Consider the following 11,876-nt stretch of genomic DNA (forward strand, 5'->3'; position numbering starts at 1 on the left):
AAGCCAGCTCAGGCAGGAAACTCCGTAAGACTCTTAACTCCAATTAATTACCAAAAAAAAAAAAAAGCCAGAAATGGAGCTGTGGCTCAAGTGGTAGAGCACTAGTCTTGAGTGTATAAGCTCAGTAACAGTGCTCAGACCCTGAGTACAAGCCCCAGAACCGGGACGCACAAATAATAATTATATGTCATTATAGTGCTTCAACAATAATTAATACCCCTTAATATATTTGATATTCATGTACAGAAAAGACTTTCCTGTGATCACATAAATCTGATGATTTTACCAACTCAAGTTCCCTTGTAGCCATTCTCCTACACTGCAGTTGGTTCATTTGTCTGTGAATCTTCTGTGAAACTCCCATTATTCTCCTTGTCTTTTTTGTAAGAAATGAGTCCTTTGTTCTGAACATTCTCTCACTTGATGGATTTTGCTGATTTCTACTCATTGGCCTTATTGAACACACTCCTCTATTTCTGGCTTTTGTGGTAAACTGGTAGTTAGGTGGAGAATTCTCATTTCTTTCCAGCTAGCTTGGTATTTCAGCACAAAGACTTCAGAGGCAGTGTTCCATCAATGAGCAAGGGAACATATGGTAGTTGTCTGTAGCATGTATTACCAGTACATATTGGTGGTTACTTCTAGACCATTTGGATCATTTAAGGAGATGAGTTTACTCTAAAACATGGTGATGCTTTAACTGTACACACCCTTCTTCATTTGCTAAATATAGCTTTCTTCTGCTAAGCAATTTCACTTGCCTTCTCTTTGGCAGTCAACTGATTTCTGTTTCAGTTTATATGCCCAAAACAGGGTAATTGTGTCATTTTTTTTCTCCTGTTTTCCCATGCAAAAAATAAAATTATTTTCTAGCAACTACAATTTCTAGATACTTTTCATTTTTATTTCTATGATATCTTGGTATTCTAAGACAGTATCTCCCTCTCATGCAGCCCAAAATTGGCCTTGAATTTGCAATCCTCCTGCCCCAATTTCTGGAATGCTGAAATTACAGGAAAAAGCAACCAAGTCCAGTTTTAAAGATTTTTTTCAATTTTTTTTGGGTCAGTTGTGGGGCTTGAACTCTGGGCCTGGGCACTGTCCCTCAGATCTTCAGCTCAAGGCCAGCCCTCTACCACTTGAGCCAAAACACCACTTTCAGTTTTCTGGTGGTTAATTGGAGATAAGAGTCTCCCAGACTTCCCTGCTTGGGCTGGCTTTGAACCACAAACCTCAGCTCTCAGCCTCCTGAATAAGCAAGGATTACAAGGTGTGAGCCACCAGCACCGGGCAGATTTTTCAATTTCTAATTGACAATTAATTTTTTTTGCCAGTCCTGGGGTTTGAACTCAAGGCCTGAGCACTGAGCTTCTTTTACTAAAGGCTAGCACTGTACCACTTGAGCCACAGTGACACTTCTAGCTTTTTCTGTTTATGTGATACTGAAAAATCAAACCCAGGGCTTCATGCATTCTAGGCAAGCACTCTACCACTGAGCCACATTCCCAGTAGACAAGTAATATATATATATATTACTGTATATATATATACTATATACACTATAGTATATATATATAAATATATAGTATACAGTAAGTTTTGAAATAAGTATATATTGTGAAATGCCTAAATCAAGCTGCTAACTGCTATACATTGTCTTGCATATCTAAAATCTTTTATACAAAGTAGGCATTTTTGTGCCAATACTGGGGCTTAAATTCTGGGCCTCATACTTTTGCTTAGCTTTATCTCTCAAGGTTTATGGTCTACCACTTGAGCCACACTTTTACTTCCATCTTTGTGCTGGTTAATTGTAGATAAGACTCTCATAGACTTTTCTGCAGGAACCTGCTTCAAACCATCATTCTCAAATTTCAGCCTTCTCAATAGGTAAGATTACTGACATGAGTCAGCAGAATCTGTCTAGTTAGCACACTTAAAATGTGCTCTTTATAACATTTTTCAAAATCTAGGATTTTATTTATTTATTTATTTATTTTGTCGGTCATGGGGCTTGAACTCTGGGCTTGGGCCCTGTTCCTGTCTTTAGCTCGAGGCGAGCACTCTACTGCCTGAGCCATAGCACCACTTCTAAAATCTAGGATTTTAAAATGGCAAAAATGAGGTCTTTATCTTGTAGAACTATTATGGACCCAAAAAGCAATCATATTTGTTTTGTTTTATAAATGCATTATTGGTCTTGTTTGTTTGGGGTTGTATCTTTTCTTTTTTTTTTTCTTTTTTTTTTTTTTTGTCGGCCGTGGGGCTTGAACTCTGGGCCTGGGCGCTGTCCCTCAGCTCTTCAGCTCAAGGTGAGTGTTCTACCACTTGAGCTACAGCGCCACTTCCGGTTTTCTGGTGGTTTATTGGAGATAGGAGTCTCACGGTCTCTCCTGCCCGGGCTGGCTTTGAACCGCGATCCTCAGATCTCAGCCTCCTGAGTAGCTAGGATTACAGGCGTGAGCCACCAGCGCCCGGCTGTATCTTTTCTTTGTGCCATTACTGAGGCTTGAACTCAGGGATTGGGTTCTATCTCTTAGCTTTTTGCTCAACAATGGCTTTCTAATACTTGTACCACATCTCCACTTCCACTTTTTGTTGGTTAATCGAAGATAAGAGTCTTATCGACTCTTATAAGCGATGCATTTAAACCTTCATCCTGAGATCTCAGCTTTCTGAGTAGCTAGGATTGTAGGCATGAGACATCCATGCCTGGCTTAAGGGGTTTTGTTTTTTGCTCATTCTGGAGACCAATCCAGGGCCTTGTGCATGCTACATAAACACTTCACTATGGATCTATACACCTCCCCCATCAATCCCATTTGTTATTATTCTTATTGTCATGTACACTTCTATGTTGCAAACATTATCTACACCTAGCTGCCTACTAGGTCACAAGGGACAACTACAAAGCAGGTACTTAGTAGATGTATGCTCTGACTTCATTAACTGACTTAGTTATGCTCTGACTTCATTAAATGACTTAGTGATCTCTTTTATACATAAAGTCTTCCTTTGTAGTCCAGGCTGGCCTTGGATCTTGCTATCACCAATCTCCATGAGGGTTGTATTTCAGGCTGGGAATACGGGTATACACACAATCATGCCATCTGTTTTTTAATTATCTTTATTTCACTATTATAGTACTTTTAGTGTCAATTCTGTACCATATGTTTCCTGACTTTAGCACTATTCAACTTTTACTAAGTTTGGAGGGAGAAAAGTTAAATCTCATTCTTTTTCATTGGCTCAGTAACTAAATTAGCTCAATGGCTAAATGATAATTAGGTTCATGGACTTGATTACTTTTTGACTTGCAAATTAATTTCCTCACATTACCTTCAAACTTCACTCATCTTGCTTGCTTTGTGTAATTTATGAAGTCATTTGCTATTTCTCTGCTTCCTAGAACTTTGTAGAGTTTAAGTCTCCCACAGTACCAAGATTCCCATGAGGTGGCTTGTCAGCAAATTACCAACCAGATATCTTGTGTGTGCTTCTTCTTCTTCTTCTTTTTTTTTTTTTTTGGTCAGTTGTGGGGCCCGAATTCTGGGCCTGGACGCTGTCCCTCAGCTTTCTTCAGGCTTTTTTTCTGCTTATGTGGTGCTGAGGAATTGAACCCAGGGCCTCATGAATGCCAGGCAAGCACTCTATCACTGAGCCACCTTCCAAGCCCTTGTGTGTGCTTCTTATACTCAATATTAGTTTTCTCACTTTTAAGACTTGAGCTTAATGTTTCATGCTCTTGCTTGCCTTATTTGTCCAAGGCTGGTGCTCTACTGTTAGAGTCTTGCTATAATCTGGCTTTTTGCTAAATGGAGAGTATGCCTAGCAGACTTATTTGTCCTGATCCTCTAGTTCTCACACTCCTGAATATCTAGTAATACATGTATGAACCACTGGTTCCTAGCTCCCCTCTTCCTGTCCCTTCTCCCTTCCCCTTTCCTCCCCTCCTCCTCTTCCCCCTCCTCTTCTTTTCTCCCTTTCCTTCTCCCTCCCCCTCTCTTTTCAGCTCTTTTGCTCAAGGCTAGGGTTGTACAGTTCTACTTATGGTTTTCTGGTAGTTAATTGGAGATAAGAGTCTCACAGACTTTCCTGCCTGGGCTGGCTTTGAACTACAATCCTCAGATCTCAGCCTCTTGAGTAGGTAGAATTACAGGCCTGAGCCATTAGTTCATGCCTTATTTCCTGAATTTCATGAACCCTGTTAACGTCTCCCTTTGATGACTGGTTTCTGGTTAATTATTACTTCCTCTCATTTCTGCAATCGTTTTGTTTTGTTTGGATTTTTCCCCCCCAGTCCTGGGGCTTGAGTTCACAGCCTGGGCACTATCCTTGAACTTCTTTTGCTCAAGGCTAGCACTCTACCACTGGAACCACAGCACCACTTCTGGATTTTTCTGTTTATGTGGTAATGAGGATTCGAACCCAGGGCTTCATATATGCTAGACAAGCACTCTACCACTAAGCCACATTCTCAGCCTTAGTTTTTTTTTTTTAACTTGACTATTTTTAGTACAATTTTAAGTCAGGTGTGTTTAATCGTTAGACTAAATTGTTCTCTCAGATCGTGTAAATAAATGGATATTTTCGTTTTTAAAACTATCTTTTTGGACTTAACTCCTGGCTGAGAACCATGGAGCTCCAGTCTACGGATGGCAGTGAGGGGTCAATTCAAGACCGGCTTTGGGTCGGGGATGGAGGAGTCGGAAGTGATTGGAGTGTGGGGGGAGGAGATCCGCTCTCACACAAGAGAGTGTTGAGCCGCCATATCTGCTGCCGCCGCAGCAGTTGCGAATACTGCATCGCTCTTTAGCTGCCTGCAAGGTGCAGCTAAGATTCGGTGTCGCTTCCCCGTGCCCCTTTGCAGTTTCTGCTTTACTCCCACTAGCACAGCCCGCTCTTCCGCTCTTTCTGGCTCGCTGACTCCGCTCCTTCCCTGCCACACATCAGGTTCGCAAACCATGGATCCGGGTAGCAGCAGCAGCGACTCGGCGCCCGAATGCTGGGACCAGGTGGACATGGAGTCTCCAGGTCCAGCTCTGAGCGGGGATGGAATGCCCCTTGCAGTAACTGAGTCCCAGCGTGAGCATCTCAGCTCGGCCTTCAGCAGTCGGCTCAATGTCAACGCCAAACCCTTCGTGCCTAATGTTCACGCTGCGGAGTTCGTGCCGTCCTTCCTGCGGGGCTCTGTGAAGCCGCCCACCCCATTGCCTGGCTTGGCTAGCGATGGTGAAACTTGCACCGGCGCAAGAGACCTGCAAGGTAAAAGGCTGGGACGGGGGGCACCTGTGGAACCTTCCAAAGATGAACTCATAATGTGTGAAGGTTCCAATTCAGCTGTTAGCATGGAACTTTCAGAACCTGTTGTAGAAAATGGAGAGGTGGATATGGTCCTAGAAGAATCCTGGGAGCACAGTAAAGAAGTAAGTGAAGCAGAACCTGGGGGTTGTTCCTTGGGAGATTCAGGACCTCCAGAAGAAAGTGGCCAGGAAATGATGGAGGAGAAAGAGGAAATGAGAAAATCAAAATCTCTGGTCGTACCCTCGGGTGCTTCTAAGAAAGAACATGTAAATGTGGTGTTCATTGGGCATGTAGATGCGGGCAAGTCAACCATTGGAGGACAGCTAATGTTTTTGACCGGAATGGTTGACAAAAGAACACTTGAGAAATATGAAAGAGAAGCTAAGGAAAAAAACAGAGAAACTTGGTATTTGTCCTGGGCCTTAGATACTAATCAGGAAGAACGAGACAAGGGTAAAACTGTAGAAGTGGGTCGTGCCTATTTTGAAACAGAAAAAAAACACTTCACAATTCTAGATGCTCCTGGCCACAAGAGTTTTGTACCAAATATGATTGGTGGTGCTTCTCAAGCTGATTTGGCTGTACTGGTTATTTCTGCCAGAAAAGGAGAGTTTGAAACTGGATTTGAAAAAGGTGGACAGACAAGAGAACATGCAATGTTGGCAAAAACAGCAGGGGTAAAACACTTAATAGTGCTTATTAATAAGATGGATGATCCCACAGTGAATTGGAGCAGTGAGCGATATGAAGAATGTAAAGAAAAACTGGTGCCCTTTTTGAAAAAAGTTGGCTTCAGTCCAAAAAAGGACATTCACTTTATGCCTTGCTCAGGACTGACTGGAGCAAATATTAAAGAGCAATCTGATTTCTGCCCTTGGTACACTGGATTACCATTTATTCCATATTTGGATAATTTGCCAAACTTCAACAGGTCAATTGATGGACCAATTAGACTGCCTATTGTGGATAAGTACAAGGATATGGGTACTGTGGTCCTGGGCAAGCTGGAATCAGGATCCATTTTTAAAGGCCAGCAGTTGGTGATGATGCCAAACAAGCACAATGTGGAAGTTCTTGGAATACTTTCTGATGATACTGAAACTGATTTTGTAGCCCCAGGTGAAAACCTCAAAATCAGACTGAAGGGGATTGAAGAAGAAGAGATTCTTCCAGGCTTCATACTTTGTGACCCTGGTAATCTTTGCCATTCTGGACGCACATTTGATGTTCAGATAGTGATTATTGAGCACAAATCTATCATATGTCCAGGTTATAATGCGGTGCTGCATATTCATACTTGTATAGAGGAAGTTGAGATAACAGCCTTAATCTCCTTGGTAGACAAAAAATCAGGAGAAAAAAGTAAGACTCGCCCCCGTTTTGTAAAACAAGACCAAGTGTGCATTGCCCGTCTAAGGACAGCAGGAGCTATCTGCCTTGAAACATTTAAAGATTTTCCTCAGATGGGTCGTTTTACTTTAAGAGATGAGGGTAAGACCATTGCAATTGGAAAGGTTCTGAAACTGGTCCCAGAGAAGGACTAAGCAATTTTCTTGATGTCTCTGCACAAAACTGTGGGGAGAATTAACAGCAAAAGGTCACCTTTTTACTTGCTGCCCATTAACAGACTTTTCTCTATATTTTGCAGACAGAAATTTCAAAAAAATCCATGTTTTGTCAGCTTTCTCATGTTGGGATCTCAGTTATGTCACTGTTGGAATATACCTTCAAGTTTCTTTCTCCTATACTATGCTTTCTTGGACAGATCAGTAATAGTTTGTAAGTGATGTGGATGTAATTGTCTATAATAATGAAAAATTAATATATTTTTAATTTTTCATTTTCCTTTAGGATATCTAGACATCCCTTGTTCCATGAAGACCAAATCAGTGTGTCAGTGCGTATGTGTGTGTGTACAGGTTAAAAGAAGACAACTACATGTGAATAAAATACTCCATTTGAAACTCTTTGGTATTTGAAATGCTTTTGAATAATGTTTAACTTTGTATGTAATACGGGTCCATGAGCTTTTCTATTTTCTTAATTAATTGAATACATTTATTACTTGGATTTTATGAAACCTGTCCTCCATTTGTGTGTGTGTGTGTGTGTGTGTGTGTGTGTGTGTGTGTGTGTGTGTGTGTGTGTGTGTGTGTGTGTGTGTGTGTGTGTGTGTGTGTGTGTGTGCTGGAATTGGGTCTTGAACTCAAGATGCTCTGCTTGGCTTTTTTGCTCAAGGCTGGTACTCTGCCACACCTCCACTTCCAAATTTTTGAAGGTAAGCGTCTCATGGACTTCCATGTACTTTTCTTGGTGCTAGTCCTGGGGCTTGAACTCAGGGCCTGGGTGCTGTCTGAGTTTTTATGTTTGTTTATTTGTTTGTTTGTTTTGCTCAGTGTTTTTCCACTTGAGCCACAGCTTCACTTCTGGCTTTTTGGTGGTTAGTTGAAGATAAGAATTTTATGGCCTTTTCCTGCCCAGGTTGGCTTTGAACCAAGATCCTCAGATCTCAGCCTCCTGAATGCTGGGATTACAGACATGATTCATTGGTGCTTAGATATCCATTCACATCCTAATAAGGAATTTTATTTTTAAAACCTCATAAGTTTATTCTGAAGGAAAAATTTTGATTTTGAAAAATACTATCTTAGATTTGTCCCAATGCACTTTGTTGTTGCATCTGAGTCCAGTCAATAAAGGAGTTCTCTTATGCCCCAGCTTGGATTTGAAACTGAAAGTCCTGAGCTATCTTATTTGTATTCCATCAGGTCCCATAATGTTGAACATGGCAAAATTCTATATAGACATGGAGATTCAGGCTATAAGTTGAATTATCTATACTCAATCTTAACACAGCGGACATTTCTTTGAACAACTTCTTTGTGGAACTATCACAAAGATTATGGATTCTAAGGCTGGCAACATTTATTGTCAGGCTAAAATCTTTATAACTTCTACAACTTTCAATAGCAGAAAATTTTTTTGGTCTTGGTGAGTGGGTAGTGTGCCTCAGGGTAAACATATACCTATTGGTGGGCAAAGGTAGAGTCTCTTAGGCACAGCAATATTCCTGGGGCAAGAAACCATTTTTTGCAATTCTTATACTTATGGGCTGTTTACATAGGTAAGGCATACAGACTGTGCCGTAATAATCTGCGTCTCTATTCCAATAAAGGCAAAGACTCCTTTTCCATATCATTTTTTTGTATACCCAGGTGCCTCCTGGGTATCAGCACATCAGAGAATCTCTAGTCTTGTCAGATCATCAATAGCATGGCTTTCCTGTGTATTGTCCATTAAAGATCATCAGGGCATCCATAAGGAAAATAGGAATTTTTAGTTTGGCATACATAAACTGTCCTAATCCATAGGGTTATGTTTCATACTGTCATGGATCTAATCCTTCAATAATGGATGTCAGTGGCCAAAGTTTCACCCCTAAGAGTTCCTTCTCTTAGTTCTATATTATGAATTCTATATAATAAGTCTAGTTTAGTGCTTGATAAAATTTTACTCTGGCAGCCACTGTATTTGTAAGCATAGTTTGGATGATACATCAGTGTCGTTTTTCTGCAATTTTAGTAACTTACTAATGGTATGATTGTGTATATCATCCATTGATAAACTAAAACACAAGCCAGAACAGAACTGTACTCACCCAATTTAGATAATTTCCTGTCAAAAACTGGCAAACACATACACATGTGCGCGCACGCATGCACACACACACACACACACACACACAATCTTTAGATTTTAGAAACTCTTTATTTGCAATTCACTGAGGATCAGATCATCCAGATTGTTGGAGGTACCAGACTCTGTCTTTGGAAGAATGTAGATACAGGCTAGAAATGGTGGTGCATGCTGAAATCCTAGCAGTTGGGAAGCTGACTGCTGAGTCAGAGGGTAATGAATTTCAGGCTACTCTTGGCTCTACCTCAAAAGAACAAGACAAAAAGTAGAAATAATCACATAAATTTTCTTTCTAGCTTTCTAGATACTTTAGTTGTTAATATCTGGTATTATTCTTCAACTTTTAATTGGGGCCATTCACAATACTGGGTTTTCTAGGTCATCCAACTGCTTATGAAGCATATTCAGAACAGTGTCCATTTAGAAGTTTCTTATTATCTTCATTTCAGACTAATTTAACTTAATTATCTTGAGAACATCATCTCAAATTCCTGCAACCAAGAAAATGTAGACTCTTTCAGAATCTGTTTACATGTTAAGTACATTTTGAACTCTCCACTTACAGTGTTCTCAGTAATTCTACTCATTGGCTCTTAGCAACTTTTCTCCCAAGCTCCCTACTTTATTTCTTTAGTCACTATGGGACAAATTTGAGGACATATAAGGAAAGGGATTAAGTTGTGCTGTTCTTCAATTAGGACCTAAGAGCTAAAGAAGGTGAAAGTTTGGCTTAAGTAGAGACTAACACACCACAGTGCCCCTTAAGTATCTTTGTCTGGCACTCAGGAAAAATTTCCAGTACTTACACTACTCTCTAAGATCATCATTCCTTTCTTCAAAAGACAAAACTTCTCAAAGTAGGCACTCTTGGTTTTATTTATTTTTTGCCAGTCCAGGGGCCTGAATTTAGGGCCTGGGCACTGTCCCTGAGCTTCTTTTGCTCAAGGCTAGCACTCTGCCACTTGAGCCACAGCGCCACCTCTGGCTTTTTCTATTTACGTGGTACTGAGGATTCAAACCCAGGGTTTCATGCATGCTAGGTAAGCATTCTTCCACTAAGCTACATTCCCAGTCCTATTTTTTGTTTTTATTTATTTTTTGGTTCTGGTCCTGTGGCTTGAACTCAGAGCCTGGCACTGTCCCTGAACTTTTGTGCTCAAGGGCAGTGCTTTCTCACTTTGAGCCACAGTACCATTTCTGGCATTTTTAGTAGTTAATTGGAAATAAGAGTCTCACAGACTTCCCTGCCCAAGCTGGATCTGAACTGCAATCCTCAGATCTCAGCCTCCTTAATAGGGTTGCAGGTGTGACTCACCAATTCCTGGCAGAACCTGTTGTTTTTTTTTTTTAAATTCACTTAAAAACATTTGACAGTACAAATAACATTTATTTATTTTGGTGCCAGTCCTGAGTCTTGAACTTGGCTAGGGTACTGTCCCTGAGATTTTGTGCTCAAAGTTAGCTCTTTACCACTTGAGCTACAACTCCCCTTCCAGTCTTTTTTTGGTAGCTAATCGGAGATAAGAGTCATCTGGGAAGTGGCGCTGTAGCTCAAGTGGTAGAGCACTCGCCTTGAGCTGAAGAGCTGAGGGACAGTGCCCAGGCCCAGAGTTCAAGTCCCACGACCGACAAAAAAAAAATAAAAAAAAAATAAATAAGAGTCATCTGGACTTTCTTGCCTGGGGTTGGCTTCAAACAATGATCTTCAGTCATGAGCTTTCTGAGCAGCTAGGATGACAGGCGTGAGCCATCAGTGCACAGCTTACTCATTGTAATTCTAAAAGATGGATTACAAAGTAACAAGCAGATTACTGGTCATCATGTCATGCCTATTAAAATATCCAACAACCACAGAAATTTTGTCAAAACTTGAGCATTTGAACATGTTCATATGGACCTAGTGCCTAGTTTCACATTTAGTGTTTCTGTATTTTCTGTTGAGACAATTGGCATATTACTAGTTCTTTTTTTTAGTTTTCAGTTGCAATATCTAGTTGTAGTTGGCCATTGAGAGGAAGGAGAATTTGATTCAAATCTTTTCAGGGCCCCATTCTAAGGAATGGGGAACCTGAACTTGTCTTAAAATTTTGAGACTTTTTTTTCAAACCATCTAGTGTGCATATTGTTCTACAAATCAAGAAAGGAAAGACAAAAGAAAAGGAAAAAAACCCTGCTGAATGAATATGTCATGCAACAAAAAAGAGGGGGAAATGTTTATACATACCATTGGGTACAGCTTACAATTTTATGGTATGGAATATTGAATGTCAGCTTCCCACAAAGTTCTATATTGCAATGGGATGTGTTAGATTTTTTGATAGGAAATTTGTCTAGGTTCTAGAGATAGTTTTTTCCCACACTTATCCTTAGAAATTGTATAATTTGGTGCTGGAAAGGTGACTCAGTGGTAGACCGCTTGCCTTGCATGCATGAGGCCCTGGGTTCGATTCCTCAGCACCACATAAAAGCAAAAAGAAAAAAAGCCGGAAGTGGCACTGTGGCTCAAGTGGTAGAGCGCTAGCCTTGAGCTGAAGAGCTGAGGGACAGCGCCCAGGCCCAGAGTTCAGGCCCCACGACCAGACCCCCCCCCCAAAAAAAAGAAATTGTATAATTTAATCTGGATGCCTGTGGCTCACGTCTATTATCCTAACTACTTGAGGATCATAATGGAAGGATCATAGTGCAAGACCAGCTCTAGACAGAAAAGTCCATTATACTTCGTCTCCATGGAAGAGAAGCTAGATGCTGTGGTGCTTGCTTGTGGTCTCAGTAATTACAGAAAGACCAGAAATAGAAGATCGTGGTTCAGGTGCATGCCAGGTAGGAAGCTAGATCCAATTCTAAGAGTAACAAATGAAAGCATGGAGCTGGAGGCC

The 11,876-nt window shown here is 40.8% G+C and overlaps 1 protein-coding gene across 3 annotated transcripts; it reads left to right on the forward strand.

Moving 5' to 3' along the window:
* Positions 1–4,391: 4,391 nt before the first annotated feature.
* Positions 4,392–7,424, forward strand: Gspt2 (G1 to S phase transition 2). Of its 3 annotated transcripts, none has more exons than XM_070039139.1 (2): positions 4,392–4,411; positions 4,954–7,123. In XM_070039139.1, the coding sequence occupies exon 2, from the start codon at positions 4,965–4,967 to the stop codon at positions 6,846–6,848; it is 1,884 nt and encodes a 627-aa protein (XP_069895240.1). In that variant the 5' UTR covers positions 4,392–4,411; positions 4,954–4,964; the 3' UTR covers positions 6,849–7,123. The 3 variants fall into 3 exon arrangements, with proteins under 3 accessions (XP_069895240.1, XP_069895241.1, XP_069895239.1); XM_070039140.1 differs by lacking the exon at positions 4,392–4,411 and adding an exon at positions 7,156–7,424 and having other exon boundaries at positions 4,765–6,498; XM_070039138.1 differs by lacking the exon at positions 4,392–4,411 and adding an exon at positions 4,773–4,827.
* Positions 7,425–11,876: the final 4,452 nt, after the last annotated feature.

This window comes from Dipodomys merriami, unplaced genomic scaffold, assembly GCF_024711535.1.
Source record: "Dipodomys merriami isolate MVZ:Mamm:240054 unplaced genomic scaffold, mDipMer1.0.p SCAF_3, whole genome shotgun sequence".
In the NCBI taxonomy this organism is placed as follows: Eukaryota; Metazoa; Chordata; class Mammalia; order Rodentia; family Heteromyidae; genus Dipodomys; species Dipodomys merriami.

What these genes read in the sequence shown, in the direction of transcription:
- Gspt2 (XM_070039139.1), top strand. Translation starts at nt 4,965, where the DNA reads ATGGATCCGGGTAGCAGCAGCAGCGACTCGGCGCCCGAATGCTGGGAC.